Raw genomic sequence first — 26859 nt, forward strand, 5'->3', positions numbered from 1 at the left:
TACCTGGGTGGGAGGGGATCGAGAGCCTTTTTGTCAAACCTGAGTCAAATGGTGACACCAGACTCTCTCTCAGGTTGAGCTTTGATGTCAGCAGAACATGGCCTGTGCTTTTTTGCCATCTCTGTTCTCTCTTTGTCCCAACCTAGCTTAAGCAGCCAACCAGCACAGGTTAAGCATAGAGACTCTTCCTCTCCCAACACTCTTTACTCGACTCCTCTGATGGACTTGGAGGCACCCCTGTGTCCAAGGCACACGTTGTCCAGTGGACACACGTCCTGCTTCCTGCCCAGGTCTTTGCCACAACCTCTGCTGTAGCCACCCTGACTACTGGCACACCAGGCACGACTTGGCAGGGTGGGCACGGGACACCCAGCCCTGCTCAGCAACAAGCAGGGTCCAGCAGCCTGGGCAAGGACAGTCACAGGAGCACAGCACAAAAGGGGCCTCCTGCTTCACCTGAAGCACCACCAGAGGAGCAGGATCAAAGCTCTCCCTGTGGTGTGGGATGCAGGGGCTGAGAACAGAGCTGGAGGGAACCACACCCTCAGTCCCCAGCTTGAGGCCTGGCTGCAGGGACAAACCAGCCACTGCTCAGGACCTCTGCAGGCACAGCCTGCACAGCAGCTGAGGGAGCTCTCCCTGCACTGCTGCTCCAGACTCATGTCCCTGCAGGGACAGTGACACACACAGAAGGACCCTGCAGCACTTCATGCTTTTGACCTCAAGGCTGCTCCAGGGGGGAATAAGGTGCTATTCCTGCTCCCTTCCAGCCCTCCAGTGTTCCCAGGATATGTCACCAACACTACCCAACCTGTTCGGATCAGGGAGGAAAATCCCCCTGTGTCCAGCCCCTCCCTTACCCATTTTACACACACGTTCTCAGCACATGCCCACTGTGCACAGTTCCAGCAGAGGACTCACATAGCCCTTGATACAGTTGCCCTCGTTACCACTTTTCCCTTCAATTCCTCTGGGGCTCCCTTCACTTCCAGGGATTTAAAGGAGTGCTTGGAGGACACAAGGACAAGGACACATTGTGGGTGGTCACATGGAGACAGAGCCTTGGCCAGCTGGGTGTCAGCCTGCACAGAAATGCCTTCCAGCAGGTCAAAGTGATATTAATTCAATGTCAATATCCAACCTCACCACTTGTACACATGAGCACTGGGAGAACTCCAGGCCAACTCTTTCATATTAAAACACTGCATCACATCCTCCTTCAAACATTTAATGTCTCTTCAAGCGATCACGGTCCTTGGAGGTACTAAGCTCCTCCAGACATGAGGAAGGTCCAACACTGGCCCTTACCCATCTACCCTTTTCCCCTCTACAGCACCCATTTCCCTCTGGCCAGCTTGGCTGGACACCTGAGCAGGGAAGGAACACCAGGAGACTCAAGCTACAATGCAGCACCAACTTTAATGAGGGCAAAGAGAGAAACAAAGCAGGGCAGGGGGAAGGGACCCGCGCCAGGCTGCTCCCAGGGCAGCTGGCACTCAGGCCCCTCTTCACAGCAAGGGGACACACGTCTCCCTCCCACACCCATGGGCACAGGAGGGGGAGCAGGGCCCCTCTCAGCTGCCTTCAGGATCAACCCATGGCACAGCACAGCAGCAGACAACAGGCACTCGTGATGCAGAGGTGAAAGCAGCAGAAGCAGAAGACATCAGCTGGCCGTGTTTCCAGGCAGCACAGGCTGGCACCTTGCAGGAGCCACAAGGCTGCTCAGCCCAGCTGCAAACCCTGGCCAGCAGCTCTGTCCTCAGTCCAGCACCTGGCTTGGGGCTTCCTGCTCCAGGCATCACTGGACTCACAGCCCAGCTCTAGCAGGGCAGGCACCTCCTGCCATAGCGACCACCAAGACCATACAAGTTGAAGCCCCCAGAGTTGATGGGAACTCCTTCAGCACTCAGGATGTTGCCAACAGCAGCAGAGGTGGTGGATCCCACGGCGGTGTTCTGGGGGAAGGAGCTGAGGATGGGTCCAGGCAGGGTCACCACCACAGGAGAAGGTTCAATAATCACACGGGAGTCCTGGCACTGCCTGACACAGGGCTCGTTGCAGCTGTTGGCCAGAGGGGTTGGGCCACAGGGACGGCACAGATCGTAGCAGGACATGGCTGTGGGATGGAGCAGCACCTGGGAGACAGGGCAGGGCAAGCACAGCACAGGCTGAGGGGCAGCCTGAGAACTGCTGGCCAAGACAGAAGGCACTGGCTGGGGAGTAGGGACAGGCTGTGCAGGGAGGAGGAGAGCCTGAGGATCCCCCGTCCCCAAGGGTTCCCTGCAAAGAAAGCCCAAGACCTTCTCCCATGATAGAGTTAGAGAATCATTTTGGTTGGAAAAGACCTTTCAGATTTCCAAGTCCAAGCATTGCCACCATGATGGTGAGAAGGAGCTGTGAGTCAAGAAGTAGCAAGGGAGGTCAGGTCTCAGGAAAAGCTACACCGAGACCAGAAGAGAATGAAGGGAGGAAAAAGACAAAGAAGAGACAGATGAAGGCACTTGCTTCTTACCTCGTTCACCAAAGAGGAGAAGGCAAGAGCAGTGGATGAAGGAACCTGCTGTGGGACTGGCTTTTATACTGCTCCAGACTGCCCCAGGCCCAGAGGCACCTTTGTCCATGGAATTTTTGACTAACCAGCTCATCCTGCATGGAAACCTCTCCCTGCTACTGAAGCTTTGATTTGGTTCTTGCAATTCTCCCTCCCCATTCACTTGCTAATGACATTCCCATTCCATGCTAGACTCTTGTTTTATGTGACATAATTAGAGATCAAATTAATTTCATGCTCAGCACTGTTGATTGAGATAATTTGGACATTTATGGTGACCTGATGGGAAGCAAAGCAGCGTTGCCTTCCATCATTTTCCTCCCTGGCTTGTCTTTCACAGGGACATTTAGAAATGAGAAAGAGGCAAGACTCAAATAACTACTGAATTGCAAAATTTGGATGTTTTACACAAATATTCTTCCAAGTCTTTTTCTCTGTTTCTTAGGATTGTGTCACATACCTAGTTTGAATCATTCATCACGCATTCAAGGTATCAATTACTGTATTAAAATCCCTTGTGCAATATCAGACACTCCAAACGCCTACAAACTACAGGAAACTTCTCACAACAGAGCTTTCATAGAATGGTGAAGGTTGGAAGGGACCTCCAAGATCATCAGGTTCCAACCTCCCTGCTCTGAGCAGGGACACCTCCCACCAGCCCAGGCTGCACAAGCCTCATCCAACCTGGCCTTGAGCATCTCCAGGGAGGGGGCAGCTACAGCTTCCCTGGGCAGCCTGGGCCAGTGTCCCATGATGAAGAATTTCTTCCGGATGTCTAACCTAAAACTCTCCTCTTCTGGTTTAAAACCATTACCCCTTGTCCTGTCACTGCCCTCTCTGGTTAAAAGTCCATATTTCCTGTAGCCTCTTTTGAATCATCCATGTACTGACAGTGAGGACTGATAGTACAAGGTATAAAAACATCCCATTAAATGCTTGAGCTGAAACTCCAAAGCCAACATCTCTCAAACAGCACTTTTTCAACTGAGTTTTGGTAGAACTATTTGGGCTTGCTTTAAAAAAAACACACAGATTTGTTCTGCTGAGTTCTGCCAAGCATTGCTCAGTAGAAGCCTCCTGGTTCAGGCTAGAGGACAAGTTGTTTTCCTGGTCTAATTAGGGGTTGGACACACTAAGGTTTTATGCATTGGTGTAACAATTTGGGACCCAGAGCTCAGAGTATTGAGACAATTGGCCTGTAGGAAAGAAATTAAAGCAATTAAGATGAGGAGGGCAGCCCTGCAGTTGCATGGGCACATACTTACAGTTGATTTATTCCTGTGCCCAAACAGAAACCCAAACAATTCATTTAGGCGGTGTGGGGAGCAATCATTTCTACTACATCCAAATAACTGGAGCTGGTACTTTTGGCTAACCAAGCCAAAAAAAAAAAAAGTCTGAAATTTAAGGTTTTCCTACTATTGCCTGAAACATTTCTGAAAGAGAAATCTTTAATCTCATAGAATCATTAAGGCTGGAAAAGACATTCAAGTTCAGTCATCAGCCCTACACCCTTGGGAACACTATTTTTATTAATTAAGATATTTGAATACATCACAACTAAAGCAAAACAAGGATTCAACTGACTTTGAATGGAAAAAATTACCCACCCAGCAGAGTTCCTACAAAACATCACAGCTAGGTTGGTCATTTTAAATTTATCATTGTAAGAATTCAATATAGCAAAAAAACAACAACAACAACAAAACAAATTCACTGAAAATGCCTCCTGCAGTAACCACTGAGGTGGAAAATAAGAAGTGATCAATTCCAGGATTAATGGAAATGTTCTTTAAATATTTTCACTCCTGTATTTCATTTACTCCCCAGCAATATCAGACACTGGATGTTTCCTTTACCTCCATTACATATTTAGAAGCTGCTGAGGCGTGTCTGGCTGCACATCCCTAGGGCTGTACAACAAAATTGAAGCTTTTCCTCCAGCTTCTTTAAAGGAAAGAACTTCAAAGTTAGTCCCAAATGCTCATTAATGGTTGAGACACACAAAGTGATGTGCTATGTAAATACTGCAAGTACAGGACAAAATTTGAATAGTTGTCACTTGGATAATAACATCACTTTAAATGTAAAGAGTCATGGCTACTCCCTAGGTAGCAATATTTAATAGTTTCAGCAACCAGGGTTATTAGTTTTTTCATTTAAAAGTATTTTGGTGTGTCATAATAACCACCTTTAATAAAACTTCTTGAACAGCCCCACAACTCCTCTAAATTCTTATGACCATTTAATGCAGCAGCACTGGGCAACAAAATAAGGTGGGAAAATGAGGTTTTGGGGCATCACCAACACAAAGCATCCACTTTCCCAAGCACCAGCTGGCTGCCACAAGCTCTGTGCCTGTCCCTGCTGCTACCACAAAAATGTGCATTATACTAATTCCCAATTGTTGCTTCTCTCCCCTTTGTCTTTCCCAGCAAGCCCTTTGCAGTGGAAAAATATTTCCCCAGCTCTACTAGAACACTAAGTTGGGTGCTGCAGAGCTGGAGCCACCCCATCTGCTCCAGCTTCAGGATGAAAATTCATCTCCAGTGGCCCCTTTGCAAGTGGGCGCCTTCAGGCTGGACCAGGAGTCTGACACTTGAAAGGACATTTTTGTTGCACTGAAAAGCCTGATACAGTGTAATCTGAACCAGAACTTCTGGTTCAATCTACTGTCTGGACACAATTTGATATTTTGTTTCCTATTCTTTAAAATAAGGACATTTCTGACCATCTTAACCCTGGCTGATGAAGTGTCATCCAGCACTGAAAGCTCTGGTTGGTCCCTGGGATGCTTATTTGGGCATCAACCCTAATTCAAGGGCCTGCCAGGAAGAACCAGGGTGAAAAAGCTACAGCCACCAAGAATGACAGCCTTTTTTTGTCCCCATGTAGCTTATCTTTGGGCTGTTGCATCAAAACCCATGACTATCAGCCCACAGGCCGAGCGAGCCAGGGAAAGTGTCTCACATCCCCTGAGATCTGCCCTTGCCTACAGACAGATTTCCTGCCCAGAGTTGTTTACCTGCTACTGGTTTGCTTCTCTAATAAACCAGTAGGATTATTTTTCCTCTGTAAATCCCTCCTGAATTATGAGATGTGCTGGAGAGATCCCTGGGGCACCACTCTTATCAGGAAGTTCTGCGTCCTCCTTGGATCAGCTGTCACATCCCAAGCATTCATTAATAATTTATTACACATGAAGTGCTGTGTTATTATACTTAAAGTGTGGCATTACCTTCTGCCACCCATAAATTGAGCAATAATACCTCTTTCAGATAAACAGATCAAAGCCACATCTATCATCCCACTTATCAGCTCCCAATCAGGTCATGATTCCTGGCCTCATAAGGCTTTTTTCCCCCCTCCCACACTGCATTCAGATTAGATCTCACTCACCCCTTAGTCTCAGATGACCCCAGATCCCAGTAGATGCAAATAAATAATTTCCATGGGTTGTTATAGCACTGCAATCATTCCAACCATGGGTAAAGCCATACCATTTTAATAAGTTTTTTTTCTCAAGACACAAGTGATCTCACTGATGGTTGGTTTTCCCTTTCTGTGAGTGTATTTCAAGAGCCAGCCCCTCTCAGATGGCAGCTTTTCAGGAGGCTGCCTGTCACCAGGCTGAATGGCCAGAGAGATGATCCAAGGGCTGGAGCAGCTCTGCTCTGGAGCCAGGCTGGGAGAGTTGGGGTGTTCAGGCTGGAGAAGAGAAGGCTCCAGGGAGACCTTAGAGCACCTTCCAGTGCCTGAAGGGGCTCCAGGAAAGCTGGGGAGGGGCTTGGGACAAGGGCAGGGAGGGATGGGATGAGGGGGAGGGATGAAAACTGGGAGAGGAAGATTGAGGTGAGACATGAGGAGGAAATTCTTTGCTGTGAGGGTGGTGAGACCCTGGCCCAGGTTGCCCAGGGAAGCTGTGGCTGCCCCATCCCTGGCAGTGTTGAAGGGCAGGTTGGATGGGGCTTGGAGCAGCCTGGGCTGCTGGGAGGTGTCCCTGCCCATGCAGGGGGTTGGATTTAAACTTAGTTGCTATTTTCCTTCTTTTACTAATTCATTCAATCTGTGATTCCTCATCTTCTAAATCAGTTCTGTAAAATCAATGTTTTTCAAAAAGTCTCCAAGCAATTCCAGTCATTGGGAACAGCCCACGGAAGTTACAGATTAAAGGATTTCAAAGCACTTTGCAAACTCTCATTAATGATTTATACATGCAAAACACTTATAATAAGTATCCAGCATGATTGTAATGTTTTAAAACAGAGCTAAAGTCACCCTGAAATACGTGTTAAAGTTATTAATGTACATTCTATAATCATGTATTAAGGTCCTTGCTTCATACTACGTTTGTTTGACTTTTATTTGAAAACAGCTTTGCAACTGCTGCCACTTTTCTCAGGATAGGGAACTGAGGAAACTTGGTGCAGAGCAAACCTGAACCTTCTCAGACAATCCTGATCTCTCAGAAGTTAATTACATTAATTATGTACTGGCTTGAAATGCATGTGAAAAGAGAAACATTGTAGAAGCACAGATGATTTCTACAACTTGTTAAATTTTGTTTGCATGTAGGGGAAGGGTCTCAAAGAGCTGAGCTGCTCATATTGATGAAGGAATAACCAATAGATTTGTAAATACAAGAATAACAAAGAATAACAAATTAAGAGCCTTAATAAAGGCTCAGAACCTTGTCAGAGGAATGATGTGAGCAAAGGTTTAGGCTCTTGTATGTCTCCAATGAACAAACATTAGCAGAAAGTGACAGAAAATGTGCAAATCAGGCCAGGCTGACAGACACACAAAATGCAGAACTTATTCTTGGGGAAAAACATCATCTAGGTAGTGAATTAGAACCTCTCACACACAGATTTCTTTCATCTTCCAATGAATTTCAGAAAGTTCCCACAACACAGGCCTCCTGTTTCTCTTCTCTATTTGTTTGCTTTATTTTTTTCCTCTGCAACTGCCTCTCTTCAAAAGAGCAGATAAATCCAGGCTGAGACAATAGTTCCTTGGTAACCAACCACCACCTAAGGGATGATTTTTGATGTAGGATTTTCATTTGAAAGGTATTTTTTTTTTAACAAAGGTCATTACTCCATAGTGAGTAATTTGCAGGCATTGGTAATAGCTGATTTCTTAAGTGGCAGCTTAGGTTTCAAAATATGAAGCCATGGACTTTAGCCAGGGATGGTGTCTTAAAATACTTGAAGCAACTTGAAACTTTTTTACTCTGTTTTATGTTGCCCAGGGAGGTTGTGCCCTCCCTGGAGGTGTTCAAGGCCAGGTTGGATAAGGCTTGTGCAGCCTGGGCTGGTGGCAGGTGTCCCTGCTCACAGCAGGGAAGTTGGAACCAGATGATCTCAGTATTTCCAGTCCCTTTGGACACCATCTCTTCAGATTTCATTTCAGATCTCTTGTCTTTCCCAGGATTGTGGTTGTCCCAGAGAGAAAGGGGTTCTGGTGTCCAAAGCACCAGCGTGAACAACCACAAGCTTCAGGCATCCTGTGGCCTGAGCTGGTACACCAGATCCTCAGTTTATTGTGCAAACAGCACTGGGACTATAAAGGGTGTCATAAAATTAAAGAATTCATTAAAACGCAGGTTTGTGTTTGCTTCCTGACTGCTGCAGATTCTGTGTAAAACCAGAGAAGCATTTCAGGCCACAGCCAGCAGTGCTCACTGAACTACCAGCTCCTCCCTTCATCCCTCCTCCTTAATGAGACATTTGGAAAAGAGAACAATCCCTTCTCTGGGGTTTCTCAAGTCCCATCAGTTCCAAACCTCGTTGGTTGGTGTGGGGACTTGCCCTCTCTTTGCCCCATGCAATCTCAGTTAAGACTTCAAAGAGTTGCTGGAATTCAAATTAGGAATAATATGATAAATGCCAATGAGCAAAGCCTGCTTTACTCCAGGCAGTTCCATTTGCTCCCCAAGTGACCTCTGACAATTCATTTAGCCTGTGCTTCCCTATTAAACCCAGATAATGACTAGAATTAAAATTTGCCAAAGGCAATGAAAAATGAGGCTGCCAGGGAAGTGTGAGGAAGCATTTTACGTAGTGCCCAAAACTGCAAAGAGAGTAAAAGCCTCAAGGAGTCCCACAACAAACTGTGGCACAAGTGGCTGGAAAAAGAGGATGCCAGGAACACAAAGCACTGAGCAGTCTCTAGGGTACAGTTCAGAAGAGAGAAGGCCCACAAGAGCAGCACAGGTGACCTTAAGCCTGAATTAATGCATTAATGGCACAAGATGATTCAACTAGAGAGGATGAGCATAGTTGGCAGCTGCAGTTTTTCTTGTCAGACATTTCCAGCTATTGTCCTGGAATGTTTGTTAAAGATCACAGAATCCTTTAGGTTGGAGAAGACCTTTAAGATCCTTAAGTCCAACCACTAACCCAGCCCTACCAAGTCCACTACTAACTTATGTCCCTCAGTACCACATCTACATGATTTTTAAACACATCCAGGGATGTTGCCTCCACCCCTGTCCTGGGCAGCCTGTGCCAGGGCCTGACAACCTTTTCTGTGAAGAAATCAACCCTTAATTGTCCCAAGCACTTGTGGAAAAGCCTCCATGGGACACTGCCTTGGTTCAGGCCACATCCAGAGCCACTGGGCTACCCCAGACATGGGGAAGGAGCTGCCACCTCATCCCACCACCACCCCCAGGCTCCTTCCCACCAACCCTGCAGGTTCTCCTGCTGCCAGACTCCACTCCTGGACCCTCTCTGGGTGTCACAGGTTCACAGGATGGTTTGGATTGGAAAAGACCTTAAAGATCATCTAATTCCAATCCCCCTGCATGGGCAGGGACACCTCCCACTACACCATGTTTCTCCAAGCCCCAAGTGTCTTACTGCTTTGTCTCTAAAACTGGGGCACCTTTAAGGGATCTACAGCACATGATGTTCTCCTCCCTCAGCACAGCACCTCTGGTGGGTCAGTCACCTAAAAACTGGATCATTTTTACCTACAAGTTTTGAAGATTTATCCTCACTTAAGTGTACAAGCAGCACATTGTGTGCATTTTATTTTAATACAACCAATCTGTTTCTTTACCTGTGGTTAAACTTTAAGAATCAGATTTTACTAAATAAATTCTAAATTAAAATAAACATATATAAATTCATAGATATTAATCTCCCTGCATATGCATAGGTACTTGCCTCCCTAAGGAAGGTGTCTTCAGGAAGGGCTTTATTTTATGTACCTTTTAGAGAAGGAACAGGCAAGTTCTTTATTTTTCTGTGGCATCAAGAAGCCAGATTTGAGTTTGAAATATTTTAGACAAACCAGTGGAAATGCTCCAGTAGTGGAGATAAAGAGGTAAAAAGGGACCAAACCACAGGAAAATCAGCTACAAAAAAATACACCACATTATGCAAACTTGCACCAGCTTCAATTCCAGTCATTCTGCAGGGCTGTGAAATCTTAATAAAATCATGTATTGCAGCCTTAGATTTTCACCTCCCTTCCCAAAGAGGGGAATCTTACTGGATTCCTCCCAACTCTGTTGCTTTTCTCAGATACTTCAGTCCCAGAAAGATTTTTAGTCCCACACAAAATTTCACTGTCTTGAAGCAACCATCAGGCCCTGGAACCGTGTGTCAAATACTGACAGAATTCTTTTTTCTCTTTCACAAGTTTAATATTCAAAGTGGGGAGCAGTTGTTGTATGGTGCTCAGATGATATGCTCTTCCTTGCCTTGCAAACCAGGAGGAAGGGCTCCTTTGTTCCTAATTATTATTTACTTTAATTTTCCCTTCATATAATAAATCATCTGTAGCTTGGGAGGATGTCAGAAGGGGTCCTAGGGCAAAAGCAGTTAGGGGAACTTATGACCAGAACAAAATGTTTCCAACTGATTCCCAGTCATTTATGCAGATAAAACATCGTGCATCAGGTATGTTAACGTGACCCAACAAGTTGTATTGTACTAGTTAAGTGTGTCCCCAATGTGATCCCTAACCCTGGTATTACAATAAGATTTTAATGAAGAGTTATGAATTTAAAAAGCTGTTTCTGATTTATGAGCTGACACGTTATGACTGTTATGTCAAAAAACTCATTGCTGCACTAACTGGTGGATTTTCCAGAAATCTGTTTCCAGGTGAGTCCTGATTTCCCCTCCTTTACATATTTCTATCATACTGATCTTCTCTTTCAACTGCTCATAAAAATATTTTAAATCCCCTTCTCTGGCTCATTAATGCAATCTTGACAAACTAGCAGCTCCAATTTTCTCCAATTCTTTGATAGTTTTTTTTATTAAACTTAAGTCTCTCCTTGGTGCTGAGTAAGTTTTCATCAGGATTGAGCTATTCCTTGTGTACTTTTCCTCCCCAAAGTTTTCACCTTATCACCATCACAGAAAGACAGCCTGGATGGAAACACCAGTTTCAGACTCTAGTCATTGCAGCCTTCCCTTTCCTATTGGATTGTCCTTTTCAACCCAGTCAAAAAACTGGGGGGAAAAATTAAAAATTAACCAGCCCAGCTCTGTGATGCTCCGTGACTTCACTTTGAGTCAGTAGCAAAAAAATACAAGACGTGGGTGGCATCTCCCTGCCTTTAATTGCAACCTGGTCAAACCCTGCAAAGAGACTGGAAACAAATCCACATTTAAACCCCGTGCAAGTGCTATTTGGAAAGGCTAAAGTGGATGTTAGATAAGGCTGAGCTCTCTCCCTGGCAATAAATCCTGTTCAGAGCTGATCAGTGGCAAAATCATTTATGAATTTATTGAGTTGTTCTCCTCACTCATGAATATTCCCTGGGAGGGAGAACAGCTCTATGCTTTTATGTTTAATGCCCTGTAAGGCATTAAAGTCTCTTCTCTTCCACACTGCAAGCATCAGATTTGGGAAACAAAAATAAAAATGACAACAAAAGTCTGCTTCCTGGAATCCCTTCCACAGGCTTGAATTTGAGGTTGGGGGGGAAAATACAAATAAAAAAGCTTTATCATCTCCTGATATAACTGAAATGTGGTTGGTGAAGTCTATCAAGTTCTTTTTTTGACCCATGAAATAAGTGTTCAAGTGAATCCTGCCTGCGGGGTGTAGTGTGTACTTAGCACACGGTGTGAAGATCCAGTAGCTGGCAAACACAGCCAGCAAAACAGTTTCATTACTTGCAGAAGTTATGCATGCAGCAAAGTTTGTTTTGCAACTAATTAAGACTTCATGCAAAAAGGGTGTCACATCCTCCAGGCAATTTGACTACCTATATAAAAGCATTTGCTACGTAGAACTCTTCTAATCACTTTTCTTAAACTCCTCTCCTTGGTGATCTGGGTAAGTCAATTTTGAATTTTGAATCAATTATTTATTGCTAATATAAATATTATCAAATGATAATATAAATATTATCAAATGAGAGGTATACTTTGGGGGTATTCTTCCAGAAATATACTTTGTTGCCCTTTAATGTTAAGTCAATTGAAGCTTTGCACTTCAGAGGTGAAAGCTGACATTTGCAAACTACATTAGTGCTGGGGACAGCAACTCATTTAAAGCTGGAGTGGCAGAGAAAATTCCCTCAGAACTCTGAGGAGGCTCAATAATTTCATCCTGGGAAGAATTCTTTCCATAGTATAAAGACTAGGTTTCATTAAAGAAATTATCATTTTAAAAAGCAACCTTTTATGCTGTTCTCACACTCAGCTGTCTCCAAGGAAGCTACAGTGTCTTTGAACAGCTGGAGAATTCATCCTAAATATTTTTTAAATCCTACAGAGACCAGAACTCAGTTGTGTTTTTTTCTTACTAAAAAATCCACTTTAGTGTTGTTTTTTCTAATATATTCATAGTGTCAAGCTGCTCCTTCACCTCTTTTCACTAGTACCAGGATGAGCTTTGTCTGCACTGGACCACTGGAGGATCCCAACACTTAGACTCTGGCAGCAATTCTTTCCCCCAAGGCAAAATGAGCCCTTTCAGATCCAGCTCTTTAGCTGGCAAAGATATTCTTCTCTTGCCTTTTTCTTCCCTTCAAGTCAAAGGCATGAGGTCAACTGGGAAAAGCTGAAGACCCAGCCCTGAGGACTGGAGAAGGCATCAATGGAGCATGGCTACCAGCAGATGTTTAGATGCTGACATGAGGAATCACCCCTGAATTTTGTCTCTCCTGCAGATTCCTGGGGTAAACGTGGGGCCTCATTTGGGAAACCAGTTCAGACCCATCCGTTCTGCCAGCCCTTAATCCCTTCCACATCAGCTTCACACTGATCAAGTGAGGAAAATTATCACTTCTCCCTCGCTGTTTGCCCTGTCCAATTAGTGTGGGCACAATCCAGGGCAAGGGCACAGCCTCTTAATCTATAATTATACAATGCCCAAAAGCATCTGGTCTTGGTATCAGGTACAGTTTTCAAGAGCTGTGTGATTTCAAATACAAGATAAGGTAATCCAGATGATATTTAATGAGACTCATAAAAGATGGGTGGATCTCCATTCCAGATCACACTCTAACCAGGTGAGATGAGGTAACCAACTTCACCCTGATGTTTTGGTTTTGCCCGTGGTGTGAGGATTAAAATGGAAGTTTAAAACATGGGGTTGGGGTTATGGCTTTCAGCAGTATTTGAGCTGGCAATAGGAATGAGAAAGAGCAGAGCAACATATGGAAAATCCTAGGAAGAAGAGAAGCATGGAGTGGCTTGGGTTGGAACAGACCTTGAAGATCACGTAGATCCAACTCCCCTTCATGGACAGGGACATCTTCCACCAGCCCAGGCTGCTCCAAGCCCCATCCAACCTGGCCAAGAACACTTCCAGGGATGGGGCAGCCACAGCTTCTCTGGGCAACCTGGCCCAGGGTCTCACCACCCTCAAAGCAATGAGAACGAGGAGCAGCAATAGGACAAGAGCGTTTTAGGATGAAAAGTGTTACGACCTGGAAAATATCCTCAAATATTGAAACAACGAAGCACAAAAGGAAGGAAAAGAGTTACTGAATGGAAAAAGTAAACAGGACAAGCCGCAACCTGGACTATTTTCACCTTGTAATTCCCCCTTTTGCCAGCAGTCCTGACATCCAGCAGGCATCCCTGTTGTCCTACAGCTTGATACCTAGTACATAAATTTCTCCCTGGACTAACAACTGCCTTTTCTCCCCTCTCTCCTCCTGCATTCCAGGTCTGGATCTCTCCCTATGTCTCCCTACGAGGGCTGCCTGCCACCAGGGCTGATCTGCCCAGAGCCCTTTGCCATCACCTCCCATGAGACCTGTGTCATAAAATATCCCGACACGATAGTGGACATAGTGGAACCTGACTCACCACCGTATTCTGTGATCTACCCCGGCCCAATCCTCACTACTTTCCCTCAGCAAAGCCTGGTGGGATCCACTGCCTTGTTTGATGTCAGAAACGTACTGGCTTCCAGGGGATCTCAGGGGTTTAGGGGCTTGTGTGGTTCTGGGGCAGTTTGTAACTCAGGATTATCACTGTGTGATCCAGGAAACTTTAATCCTTTTTCTTCTCTCTTGTCCCAAGCATTTTGTTATAAAAATTGCAGACCAACCTAAACCCAACCTGGAAATCTGTGGATTCAGTGAAAAGCAGAACTGAGCAGTAAGACAGATCACGACTAAGTTTATGGATAATGGATCAGAGAAGTGCTGAGCAACCCCACCTCCCAGGGAAGTCACCAGAACTGGGGCTTCCTGGCACTAAACCTGCATGAGGACTAGAATTTTCAAACTACAAGAAATTGAAATTGGAATTCCACAACCAATCTTAATCAAAAATCACAATGAAATAAAAAAAATTTGCCATTTTCCAAGAAACAAGATTTTCAAAAAACTTTTTTTGGTCTAATAAAAAAATGCGTCTCTCAATAAATCCAAGTTTTCAAGCCAACATTGACTTTTTATTACCAGTTTCTCTTGAAATAAAAAGCATAAAATATTTCAAAATTATAAGACTGAAAATCTTGTATTCCAAAAGGAAATTTTATCTAAATTCCTATTCACTTGTGTATTTTGCTGAAACAGCATTTATCATTAAAAAAAAAATATATCAGCTCTACTTGGCATTTCTTGAAATTATAGACATTTAAGTCTTTATTGTGCTTTATTCCTGCTTAAACCCGGGGTGTGATGGTTTCCCAGTTTATTTTGCTGCTTATTTGATGCAAGCCAGGGCAAAAAAATAACTTCAAGCAATTGTAACAGCAGATACTGTTAAATACTTTGCTCAAAGAACAACCCATGCAAAACCATGGAACTGGAGATTCCTTGTGGAGCCTCATGAAGTCCTGGAATTCTTCTGATTCTATTCTATCCAGCTAATTTTGCACATGTGTATTCAGCTTCTCATTCCCATTAAATACTGTCATGCAGCATTGCACATTTTGGTTTTCCTTTTTTCTCTCCAGTTTTGGACCCTCCAGTCTCACTCTGAGTGACCTTGTCACCTTCCTGAGGCCCAGCACCCACAGCAGCACCATCTAGATCACCACTCAGTATCTAAAAGCTTTTGAATTTTTCAATAATTGACCCCAAACTGCATTTCTGCAGGGAAAAAGGGTGCTGCTGTCTCTGTAGGGTGCTGCACCCTACACAGGGCTGTGCTCAAATCGATTTCCCGTGTTGCTTAAAGGATTATTACCCAATAATAGGACAAAAACCACTGAGCCAGCGTGGACAGGAGCAGCAGGGCACCAACACTCACTATGGGTGACTTTTTTTGGGATAACTTGTGCAAGAACCCCCTGCAATGTGGATGTGTGCAAAGGAAATACACACATATTGGCCAACACACACAAATTACAAGGACTAATGATTTATTAAGCTGAGAACTATGAGCTCATGTTCCCCCCAAGTGACACCACAGCCCCAGAAGCTGTAAAATTCTGCTTATAATTATCTACATTCCAGGACTCAGAAGGGTCAACCCTTTCCCCCCCTCCCTCATTATTCTGTGCTTTCAAAATATTGTTTAAAAAGACAAACATGAGCAGATCCTTGAAAAACTACATTAAAAAAATCACATCCTTAAGTCAGGAAAAAAAGCTGCTACCCCCCAAGATTGAAAACCAAAGACATTTACCCCACTGTAATTTCCAGGGACTATTTCCAGCCTTCCCCATCCCCGAGGATATTTCTCTGTGCTAATTTACTCAAGTTCTTGGAATCTGCAAATTAAATCTTTTTTCCACACGTCAAACCCAGGCTGAAGTGACTCCTGAAAGATCCTTTCAGTAATAACAAATAACTCTGAAGTTTTCAGGATGTTTCGTAAGCACCAATTAGATTTGTACACATGCAAGGTTGCAAAACTAAACCTCTGCTTTTGGATTGAGACATCCAGATGTTGAGCAACACCTACACTTTACAAATAGGTGTTTGAGCATCAAAGTACCATTTTTTTTTTCATACAAGATCATTATGTTTGTTTTTTTCATCAAAAAGTTTTTTTAAAAGTCTAAACAAATCACCCCACACACACCCAAAAGCTTCTCAAAGTGTGGGACGGATCCCAGGAGAGCAGACCTCACTTCCCTTCAGCAACCAGGACACATCACACTCAGTTTGCATTGTGCATGACAACAAAATATTCACATTTTTGGAATGTCAGCACCCTGCAACAGTCTGGCACCATCAACATGTCTCCAGTTGGTGTCTATTTAAACAGCAGATCAACAAATCCATCAGTAGTAGCCACCATCCACCTCTAAATTCACATATCTGTTCATGGAATCATGGAGTAGTTTCAGTTGGAGGGACCTTAAAGATCATCTAGATCCAACCCCTGCACGGGCAGGGACACCTCCCACCAGCCCAGGCTGCTCCAAGCCCCATCCAACCTGCCCTTCAACACTGCCAGGGATGGGGCAGCCACAGCTTCCCTGGGCAACCTGGCCCAGGCTCTCCCCACCCTCACAGTGAGGAATTTCTTCCTAATCTAAATCTCCCAGTTCCCTCAGCCTCTCCTCATAGGACTTGCACTCTAGACCCTTCAGCAGTGAGGAATCACCCTCTTAGATAATAACATAAGGGAAAAATATATAGTTGGGATAATTCTCACAGTTTTAGTCCTCTGCACATTTCATGAAGACTTCTTTAATGAGAAACAAACACATTACAATGTTGCCAAACTGATGATCCCTACATCCTCTACAAGAGGCTTGTATCCTTTTTATGGCTCTCCCAAGATCCAATTTTTCCTTGCAGAGAACAAATACACCTCTTTGTGGCATATTTGTGGCTGCCCCATCCCTGGCAGTGTTGAAGGGCAGGTTGGATGGGGCTTGGAGCAGCCTGGGCTGCTGGGAGGTGTCCCTGCCCATGCAGGGGGGTTAGAGTTAAATGATCTTGAAGGGCCCTTCTAACCCAAACCATTCCCTGATTCTATGGCTGTCCTTTCTTTCTCCTTCCCCAAGGACATATAAAAACCCTGTGCTGGTCAACACAACCACAAGTGACCTGGTCACATGTGTGAATACACCCAGCTGCTATTGCCCCAGAGCTCTGAGCAATGATCATGCTATAAAAGAGGGCAGGGCTGTGCTGGGGAGCTCCTCATGGCTGTGAGCTGCAGGAAGGGGAAGGATCCCCCAGGCTCAGGTTGTGCTCTAAAAGCCAGGTTTAAATCCCTTGCACAGGTTCTGTACAGCCTGGGTTGGATTGAATTGGATTTATATTCCTAACTACCTCTAGCAGGGGGAAGTGCCTTGCTGGGGCAAAACCAGGCACTGGGAAGTCTCCCAGTGTTCTCAAGGAAAGAGTTTTTAAATACTTCCCAAGTGCTTTCTATTGATTTACATATGCAAAGAGCCTATTATAAAGTCAATATCATCTAACTTGACTTGGATGTCCTGAAAAGAGATCTTTGCCTTCAAGAAACTATTCATCTACATCAAGTGCACCTGATAAGGAGCCTTGAACATCCAAATGGATCCTTCACCACTTCAAAACCTTTCCCATGCAGCAGGCTTTGCATTCCCAGTTCTTCCCAAGACCCTTCTCTTTCCCTCCCCAGCTTCAGAGAACTTCTCTTATGTGCAGGACCAGGGTATTATACATTTATCTATATAATGAATATAATATACACATAACATATGAATACTCTTACTATTTACATTATTGTTCATTGGTAATTTCCTAAATTCACAACTTTTTCCATTGTTCATACCAAATTTTTGCTCTGCCCTCTCAAGGAACTTCCAAGCAATTACATCTTCCTACAGTTATTTAGCAGAAACACTTTCAAAACCCTCATCTCAAACCTGTTGCTGTTTTTCCTCCACAAAACACTGGAACAAAGGAATGAAGTGAATCAAACCATCTCTTACCAGACTTACATTCAAATATCAAGCAAATCACTTCATGCATAAAAGCTTCATTCATTACACCTGGTTAATAGTTCCATAGTTAGCTAGTTCATAATTAATTCTAGCCCTTGAGGTCTGAGTACTTCCATTTCCATTAAAAGCCACCCCCCAGGGCAGGTTTGTGGGAGCAGAGGTTTATGTGCTGGGCAGTATTTCTCACCCCATAACCCATCCCAACTCTGAGGTCTGCCAGGGAGGACACAGAATGACTCACATCAGATTTTTAGCTGCTACACCCACAGATTGCTAAAAATACTTCATTCATTCTCCTGCATAATTTGTTTACATTCCTGTGGTTTCTCCCTGATTAAATACCTTCAGGTTTCCACACCACAAGTTGTCCTTAAAATTAGAGATGAATGCGTGGGGTTCCATCAGGGGGAGGGGAAAATTCACTTGTTAAATATATCCTGTTGAAGGTTGAGGGCAAATACTTTCAAAGAACTCAGTGAAGGCTGCAGGAGAACTTCTGCAGGCACCACACTGCAGTGCTACACACCATCAGTGCTCCAGCAACTGACACCACACAACTGAAAATTGTCCTCTCTTTTCCTCAGCCAAGACTGATTCTGTTTGTTCACTACTCACATAGGAACAAACTGTGCTTTGAAGCCATGTGCAAGATCTGGTTTTGACAACACAACTGAAAATGAGAGATGCTCAATTCAAGCCCGACGAAGCCAACTTGCACCAGCTGAGGGTCTAATCCTACATTTCTAACATGGCCTTGGATATCTCATCCAACCTCTTGTTCAAAGCAGCAGCAACTCTGCATTCACACTATGATGCTCAGAGCCCCCTGGACAGGTATTTATTTTTCTTTTCCTCCTCCCCATGGCAATCTGAACCCCTCTTGCTTCAGTTGACACCCACCACCTTTCATTCCCCAGACCTATACATATATCCACAAAAGCCCAGCTCCATGTTCTCCTTCACTTGAGGTCACCTGGAATGACAGTTCATCCTTTTGCTTTTGTGCCTCCATTCCTGCTCTGTGAATCATAGAATCATGGAACTGTTTGGGTTGAAAGGGACCTTAAAGATCATCTAGATCCAACCACCCTTGCATGGGCAGGGACACCTCCCACCAGCCCAGGTTGCTCCAAGCCCCATGCAACCTACCCTTGGACACCTCCTCTTCCAGTTTTAATCTGTTCCCCTCATCCCATCCCTCCCCACCCTTGTCCCAAGCCCCTCCCCAGCTTTCCTGGAGCCCCTTCAGGCACTGGAAGCTGCTCTAAGCTCTCCCTGGAGCCTTCTCCTCTCCAGGCTGAACACCCCAATTCTCCCAGCCTGGCTCCAGAGCTGCTCCAGCCTTGGATTGTTTCTGTGGCCTCCTCTGGACTCACTCCAACAGCTCCATGTCCTTATTGTGTTGAAGGCTCCAGAACTAGACACAGTATTCTAGGTGGGGTCTCAAGAGAGCCAAGTAAGGTGGAAGAATCACCCCCTGGCCCTTCTGGTCATGATTCTTTTGATGCAGCCCAGGACACAGTTGATTTCTGGTTTTCAGCCCATGTTGGGCTTGTCATGAACCATCACCCCAACAAGTCCTTCCCTCTGGACTGTTTTCAATCCATTCCCCACCCAACCTGTATTTGTGCTTGGGACTGGTGCTACCTCCTGCTTTCCAATGAAGATGTTGGGTGAGGGTAAAAAGAAAGCTCAGGGCTCAGGGAAAGTCAGACAGGTTGTGTAATGCCTTGTGGGGCTACCAGAGGGAGCTGTGGAGACCAAATATTCGAGCTAACTCAGCATCTTGTCAACCTCTCTGCATGACTCTGGTTTCCACTCAGACGCTGAGGAACAGGATTAACAAAAAAAAACAGCATGGGATCAGGAGGAGTGTGCAACGTAGGCACACTCCAAGCAGATTTACATCATTTAAATAGTTTCCTACACTGAACAAGCCAGCACTTCAATTATTTTTTGGTATTACATCTTGTTTCAGTACAGTTCTGGGTCAACAAATGGTGAGGGAGAGGTCTGCCTTCTGCCCTGCTCCCTTCATTCTCTTCTGTGCTCCTTCAACATTTATTCCCCTCAAAGGCTCTCATGCCAAGTGATAGTTCTTTGTCATTTTTCAGTATTCAAAAATCTAACTTATTTCCAGCTAGAAGGGAACAAAAAGTATAAATCCTGGAGTCTCCCACTGCATTTTGGGTTGTTTTGTTGGTTTTTTTTCTTTCTTTCTTTCTGGTCAGCTAAGGCCTAGAAATGTGTTGGTAAAATAAAGAAAACCCAGTGAACCCCAGGGCGCCCCACTTATGGGGGTCCTGATAAGGCTGGAAAGCACCAATTCTATACATCATGAGGCCACCATGCAAGAAAATTTCCCCTTTTTACCCACCAAATGTTATCAAGAGATCTTCAGAATGAGCCTGTCCCCTTCAGCTGGCAAAAATACTTGGAGAAGACCATCCTTCCCACTCTCATACACCCATAGGTTTTTTTTCCCCAGTATCTGTAGAGTTCTGTTAAATCGTGCTTCTTCTGCCATGAATTAGGATTTATGAGGTGTTTCTGGAAACACCCTGCATAATTAAACACCATGAGAATGTTCCAAGGACTCCAAATATTTCACAAACACTCATTAATATGTTGCCTATGCAAATAAAGGCATTATGATAATATCTGTAGGTGACACCTAGTGTTGGGCAATAATGTCACCTTGAAGAGATAAATCAAGGTCATTTCTGGCATTGTTCTCATTACACTGTGATTCATTGCCTCAAATTTTGAGTTATTCCACTTTCACTTGCAGTTTGTATAGAATCAGAAAGCCAGAGAGCCTGATAGTGTAAAAAAAACAACACACAACACCCAGTGGATTCATCCACTGATATATAATTAACTCTTGCTGCCCATCTAGACCTACAGTTCAGTTCAAATTTGCCTCATGGGCAGAATTCTTGCTGATATAATGTGTGTTCAGATGATGTAAGCAAGAGCAGCTACTTTGAAGTGAAGGGAATGAAGGCTGCAGCCCTGCATCAGCAGAACTTCCATGCACAAGCATTTTCCTTTGATTATTTCTTCATTAGCAAGTGCTCCTGACTCAGCTTTACAAACAAAACACCAGCGCTCTGAAGTCAGACAGGTTTGACCACACTAACCACGTTAGCTGAGCAAAAGTCATTATTTCTCCTGTCCCTGCCTTACAGAAGGATGTAATTTTCTAAAACAATTTAGAATTAATAGGCTCTGACAATATTAACAGTCTATATTGTGGTGTATGCAGTCTGCATTGTTCTTTGCCTTTTATTGCCTTTGTTTGTCCCTCTAGAGCTCAGCACAAAAATGGAGGGAATAAAAGAGAACTCAGGGTGCTGTTGCTACAGCATGGGAGGGCTTTGAAAAGAGTTCATTAACTTGTAGTTAAGGGCCTGCATCTTCATACAACAGCTAGGTTCAAGTTCCTAGGTCTGACAGGGATCTCCCAACCACCACAGAGATGGACTGAAAGGAGAACTCCAGCCTGCTCAGCTGGAATCCTCTTGTAGGGGGAAATTTATTCTTTTTAGATGTGCTTTAGCACTCATGTTTTGAAACAGCAATTCTGGGATGCACCCTTGGACACAAGAGGGCTTCTAGTTAAGACACTTCTGAAGACTTAGAACCAGGATATTGAAAACTTCAGGAGAAGAAACATATCTAAGACTATTTTCAGCTGAATTGTGAGTTCCTCTGACATGTATTTTACTTCGTTAGGACCAAACAATAAGAACCTGAGGCTCTCTTGGCCATGGCTGAGTCCATGGACTTCACTCTGTCCCATGTGAATGATGGGACAACCCCAGCACCCAGAGGTTCTCTGGTGGCAGAGGCCACCAAGAGGACCTCGCCAAAGTGCTTGTGCTGTTCAGTCATTTTCCCAGGAGTTAGTTCACCACACTCACTCTTCTCTCTGGAAAGAAGCTGCCTGCATAAAAATGCCACCCACATTAAAACGAATTCAAGCCACCACCACCACCATGATGTTGACAAAATGGTGAGGTTATGGCATTGTTCTTCTTTTATGAGGCAGCCCAAAAGATTCCCTGGGCTGTGGAGTTTATCACAGGAACATTCTGGAGACACCAGGAAACAAGATTTCAAAGAAGTTCACAAGCATCTGCTGGTATGTCATACATGGAAACTGTTTTATTCTAATAGTAATAATATCCTAGTGGATTTAGACAGCTCTGACCTCATGCAGAATGAAATATGGAAAACATTTCTTTAATCAGCTCCTCATTTTAAGCTTCATAATTGGAGATGGCTTCATTTTTATTTAAAAGATGCCTTGGTGATAACTTTGCTCTTTAAAGCTTTTGCACCAGGTACTTCCTTTAGCTTAAGAATACACCTGTAAACATCATTAATATTGTATCAGATGAAAAACAAGTCTTTCTAGAGCTTTATCAAGGCATGGAGGCAAATACTAGATGTTAACTTGTCTTTCCAGTAAGGAAAATAAACAGTGTGCTGACAACTCAGGGCTGTTGACATCTCTGAAACTCCCTGTGTGCTGTCTTTTTTTTTTAGCCAAGATAAGTCTATTTAATCCTCTGTGTGTTTTTCATTCTTAATGAAATCAGTAGAGCAAAACCAGGAAATTTCAAGATGAAAAGAACTTAAAGTTCCCATCTGCATTTTGTATTATTACCCAACCTGGCTTTAGATAATCATAAACAGTGAGCAAAACAATTACTGCAAAGACAGGAGCAAGACATGCAACAAAGTTTGCTTCATAAGTAATTAAGTCGCTTTACACAAAGGGTGTCTCAGCCCCTCCAGGCAATCTGAGGTTGGGTATAAATACTCCCTCCACTCAGCACTTTTCTAACTGCTTCTCTTGACTTGTTCTCTCCGGTACACTGAGTAAGTCTGACTTGACAACTATAAAAACCTTAAGTTTAACTTTGCTTTTAGCATGACTTTTTTTTGTTAAAATCAGGACTAAATCCTGCACAAATATCCTGACTCTGAGACCTTAGGCAGGCACCTTTCTACAGGTGTTTTCTATCCTGGATAAAAGATGTGAAAATAAAAGCAAGAGCTTTTCAAGACTACTTTGGGCTCTGAATTTTATGGGAGAATTCAGAATTTCAGTCTTGGTTCTGTAAATTTTAAAGAGCAGCTCCTCTAAGGGTAACTTTTAGCATTGCTTTTGCACAGTTGGGGTGGTTGGGGCTTCAGCGGTTCTGAGGGGAGGGGGATTTCATGGATAACTATGGAAGTAAAATCCTTGTTGGGAGGGGGTTCTGTGCAGCTGTAGCCACGGAGAGTTGTTATTTCTAACCTGCCCGACCTTCCTGGATTTAACTGGAGCCACAACAAGCTGCACAAGTGAACATTGGGTACTGTTATTTAATGTAACTGTAGAAATAAGTTTTCATGTCTAACTATTAAAATTTCCCTGGCATTTTAGTGCGTTTTTACAGTGGTTAAATTAAGCATTTTTTAGGTCAAAGCTATGTTCTAACCTAAGGGTATTTGGGGAGAAGGAAATGCATGGGTTTTGCCTCTTTTTTTTTTTGGCAGAATGATACATTTGAGGATACTTTTGCTTCCCTCTGAATAAGTTCAGACAAGTAAAGAGATCAAAGAGCTCATTGCCTTTTCCCCTGTGCCGGTTTGCTTTGAGCAACAAGCCTCTGAAGGGGAGGAAAGGAGCTTTGGGGGTATTTTTACTTCTTATATTTGGAAATATAATCGTTTATTTATAAGGAAGTGTTGCTGGCTTCATATTTTCAGATCCTGTGTCTCCTTCTCCCTAGATAAGACTTGCAAACTTGAGAGATTAGCTCCAAATTACCCACCATCTGCATTAGAAATACCCTGCGTTTGCTGTTTATTTACTGTAGGGATTACTGCAAAGCTGCCAGGTCCCCTAGTTCTCCTCTGCCAAATATTCACAAGACCAGCAGTTCTAGTATCCTGCAGCACACAGGACCAGACAATAAATTCATATTTTTGTCTTATTATTATAAGGTATCTTTGATTTACAAGTTTACAAAAATAGTGCAATCCTGATCCATAGAGAACTAACTTTTATGGAGACTTAATGTGAAGAAAGATATAAATGCCATTAAGTGTGTGTTCCCTGGCTGGAGCTACAACGGTTTGAGTTGAGACTATAAATATTTTAAGTTGTGTGTCTTACTCATTAAACCAGTATTTTTAAACCCCCAGTTATTCTTAGCCTTTTCATTTTAATGGAAAGCTTTAGTGCTTGGAAATAACAGGAATACGCAAGGAAAATAAGAGAAGAAATTAAGCAGGCTGCTGAACAGATTATTCTGCACTCAAACCTAAGGAAAATCCCATTTCCCCCCCTTGCTCCCGTCTGTAAAACGCAGACTGTAGCCACAGCCTGAGAAGTTGTGTGTGGGAGGAAAACAAGATGCTGTGGGAACGAGCTCAAACTTGTTCCCAGGAAATGTCCCAGAGGGCTGGGAGGTTTTAAAACAGACGTTTGTTTGGGAGGCGGCCCGCAAAGAAAGGGGAGGATTTTTGCTCGTAGGGGAAGAGAAGAAAAGAGAGCAAGCGTATAGCAGCAGAGGAGAGAGGACAAACGGATGCAGGTTGAGGTAAGAGGTGGCAGACACAAAGAAAGGATCTCAGCTGCCATCGTTATCCAGATTATGTGTCTAGACCCAAGCTTAGAGGTATCAATAACCGAGTGGATATGGTTTATTTGGGTGGGTTTCTTTTCCTAATTCTGCAAATCAATTGCAGGCTCCCCGGCCCTAGCCAGGCGATGGCTTCCAACCAGCTGGCATGCCCCAACCCCTGCGAGGCCAAGTGCCCCCAGCCTCTGGCCACCAGCAGCAACGAGCCCTGCGTCGTGAAATGCGGGGACTCCCGGGTGATTATCTACCCCCCACCCGTCGTTGTCACCTTCCCAGGGCCCATCCTCACCACCTACCCGCAGCAAACCGTCGTGGGATCCTCAGAAACCTCCGAGGTGGCCCTGGCAGAGCCCCCGGCCACAGCAGCTCTGCCAGCCGAGGTGACAGGGAGGCTGGAAGCAGCAACCGAGAAACTGGCCCCTCAGCTCATGGCCCGACCTGAGCCCCGCTGCGCCCCAAAATATTCCTACACCTATTCTTCCCAGTGGACACATCCGTGCAATTCGTACCGCTCCGGGAAGAGGTGGATATACTGAGCTCAGCCATGAGGGTGCACCGAGCAGTTAGAAGAAGCAGCAAAAGGCAACTCGAGATGCAGCCCTGGGGGTGGAGCTGCGGGGCGCCAGCCCCGGCGCTGCGTGTTGTCTGGCTCCCTCTGAAAAGATTTTGAGAGCTGCGAATGCTCAACCCCTGGGAAAGGCAGGCTCGGGGGAGGGGGGGGGGACTTGCTCCTTTTGCCTTTAGTTTAGGTCTGCTAGCCTCTGGCTTTCCAGTTTAGTCATCTGCTTCGTTGTGCTTTGTCTTACTTCAGTTAGATTATTGACACTGGACTTAGAGAGGTGACTTAGGATGCTAGAAACCGCACACAGCAACCGCGCCAGAAGGAGACAAAACATTTTCACAGACTGCACGACTTTGACCCTGGTCATTAGCCAGAGCCTCACTGAACCCCTGAAAAGAATAGAAAGACCAATATTCTGTACAATCGTGTTCCAGAACTGTAGAAAAGCTGTCCCTTTCCAAATAAATTTTCTGTACTGAAGTACGGCTTCTGGTTTTCATTATCGCGTAATAACCTCCCTCTTCTTTTACTTATAAATTGAATGTACAGTATCTTTATCTTTGGTATTCACATCTCACATTTCTTCTTTGAGTGCAAATGTCACAAAACCCCTGAAATAATTTTCTATACCATGTCATTAAACATGTGCTGAGCACGTCTAGAACCCACCCGAGTCCGCAGCAGCTGCCGCTTGTACCAGGTGAAGCTCAGCTCCAAACTTACCAAATCCACCTCAGAACAGAACAACTTCCCAGCACTTTCCCCCAAGCCATACAAGAATATCTGAGTGAAATGCGCAGCCCGTGCACGGCTGCAGCCGGGACAGGCACCCACGAACCCGCAGGGATTTGCTAGGAATGAATATTTATCCCGATCAACGTTATTTAGCGCTCCGGTAAATCCAAAATAGTATCACAGATTCGGGTGCTGAGCACTAACACACCACAGCCCCACTGCTTAAGCACTAACACACCACAGCCCCACTGCTTAAGCACTAACACACCACAGCCCCACTGCTTAAGCACTAACACACCACAGCCCCACTGCTTAAGCACTAACACACCACAGCCCCACTGCTTAGTAATTCCCAAGAGTGCTTTTTTTTTAACTAGTCTTAACATGGGTAATAATAACAACCCCACACACACACATTCCCTCAAACACTGGGAAATCCCTCCTCCCCCGCAGGCACCTGGAATCACTTGCCCAACCAGGAGCAGAGCTGACTCCAAGATATATCTACAAGAATGATCACTCACCAAAGCTGAGGTGGCTCAATTCTCGAGAGGTCTCCTCGGGTGGTGTCCCGATCTAAGGGGTGGGTTTCACCACACACCCGCAGCTCCAAGAGAAAAGCAAGGCACTTCTTCCTGCTGGGAACTCCCTTTTATGGACCAAGGCAGCTCTGCCCTATGGGCGTTCGTTCCAGCCACCCCCTGGGCCGAGACCCCCCATTGGTGAGGGGACTTGTTCGTCGACAGAGGGTCCCGCCCCCTGTAAACCCCCCCAGCTGCCCGCCAAAACCAGGTGCCACAGCGTCTGCTGATCGCTCCACAGCCCGGCAGGGGGGAAACCAGAAACTGGTGGCAGGTGCCACCAAGTCTAACCCAACCAAGGTGACACAATTTCTGGCCCATCAAGGCTCAAGCTGCTTCTACCAGCTCCAGAGAGCTCCAGGGACAATGTAACAGCCCCCCCTCCAAGAGCACGGGGAGGGGAAGGAAAGGGGGGAGTGGGCAAGTGGTCTGCCTCAAAGTCATCTGCCCCTCATGCAG

The 26859-nt window shown here is 44.8% G+C and overlaps 7 protein-coding genes across 12 annotated transcripts in view; 1 reads left to right on the top strand and 6 right to left on the bottom strand.

Annotated features, from left to right (window-relative positions):
- The window catches only part of LOC127394881 (feather beta keratin-like), a 45216-nt gene extending 20325 nt beyond the window's left edge, over positions 1–24891 (bottom strand). The window contains exon 1 of the mRNA XM_051641182.1: positions 24819–24891. The gene's annotated coding sequence lies outside the window, so the exon portion shown is untranslated. The remainder of the gene's footprint in view (positions 1–24818) is intronic.
- LOC127394878 (feather beta keratin-like) overlaps positions 1–25042 on the bottom strand; it is a 42379-nt gene extending 17337 nt beyond the window's left edge. Inside the window, exon 1 of one of the 2 annotated variants that reach the window (XM_051641173.1) lies at positions 25032–25042. The gene's annotated coding sequence lies outside the window, so the exon portion shown is untranslated. Of the gene's footprint in view, positions 1–24818; positions 24892–25031 lie in introns of those variants that run through there. The other variant, XM_051641172.1, reaches the window with a different exon arrangement.
- LOC127394880 (feather beta keratin-like) overlaps positions 1–25042 on the bottom strand; it is a 38916-nt gene extending 13874 nt beyond the window's left edge. The window contains exon 1 of one of the 2 annotated variants that reach the window (XM_051641178.1): positions 25032–25042. The gene's annotated coding sequence lies outside the window, so the exon portion shown is untranslated. Of the gene's footprint in view, positions 1–24818; positions 24892–25031 lie in introns of those variants that run through there. The other variant, XM_051641177.1, reaches the window with a different exon arrangement.
- The window catches only part of LOC127394873 (feather beta keratin-like), a 34846-nt gene extending 9804 nt beyond the window's left edge, over positions 1–25042 (bottom strand). Inside the window, exon 1 of one of the 2 annotated variants that reach the window (XM_051641165.1) lies at positions 25032–25042. The gene's annotated coding sequence lies outside the window, so the exon portion shown is untranslated. Of the gene's footprint in view, positions 1–24818; positions 24892–25031 lie in introns of those variants that run through there. The other variant, XM_051641163.1, reaches the window with a different exon arrangement.
- The window catches only part of LOC127394876 (feather beta keratin), a 30968-nt gene extending 5908 nt beyond the window's left edge, over positions 1–25060 (bottom strand). Inside the window, exon 1 of one of the 2 annotated variants that reach the window (XM_051641168.1) lies at positions 25032–25060. The gene's annotated coding sequence lies outside the window, so the exon portion shown is untranslated. Of the gene's footprint in view, positions 1–24818; positions 24892–25031 lie in introns of those variants that run through there. The other variant, XM_051641166.1, reaches the window with a different exon arrangement.
- LOC127394877 (feather beta keratin) lies at positions 1394–25060 on the bottom strand. Of its 2 annotated transcripts, none has more exons than XM_051641171.1 (2): positions 25032–25060; positions 1394–2138 (listed from the first exon to the last, which is right to left on the bottom strand). In XM_051641171.1, the coding sequence occupies exon 2, from the start codon at positions 2115–2117 to the stop codon at positions 1824–1826; it is 294 nt and encodes a 97-aa protein (XP_051497131.1). In that variant the 5' UTR covers positions 2118–2138; positions 25032–25060; the 3' UTR covers positions 1394–1823. The 2 variants fall into 2 exon arrangements, with proteins under 2 accessions (XP_051497131.1, XP_051497130.1); XM_051641170.1 differs by lacking the exon at positions 25032–25060 and adding an exon at positions 24819–24891 and having other exon boundaries at positions 1406–2138.
- LOC127394850 (beta-keratin-related protein-like) lies at positions 24310–25537 on the top strand. Its single transcript, XM_051641136.1, has 2 exons — positions 24310–24480; positions 24629–25537. The coding sequence occupies exon 2, from the start codon at positions 24651–24653 to the stop codon at positions 25056–25058; it is 408 nt and encodes a 135-aa protein (XP_051497096.1). The 5' UTR covers positions 24310–24480; positions 24629–24650; the 3' UTR covers positions 25059–25537.
- The last annotated feature ends 1322 nt before the right edge of the window (positions 25538–26859 follow it).

Source organism: Apus apus, chromosome 27 (assembly GCF_020740795.1).
Source record: "Apus apus isolate bApuApu2 chromosome 27, bApuApu2.pri.cur, whole genome shotgun sequence".
NCBI lineage: Eukaryota > Metazoa > Chordata > Aves > Apodiformes > Apodidae > Apus > Apus apus.

What these genes read in the sequence shown, in the direction of transcription:
- LOC127394877 (XM_051641171.1), bottom strand. Translation starts at nt 2,117, where the DNA reads ATGTCCTGCTACGATCTGTGCCGTCCCTGTGGCCCAACCCCTCTGGCC.
- LOC127394850 (XM_051641136.1), top strand. Translation starts at nt 24,651, where the DNA reads ATGGCTTCCAACCAGCTGGCATGCCCCAACCCCTGCGAGGCCAAGTGC.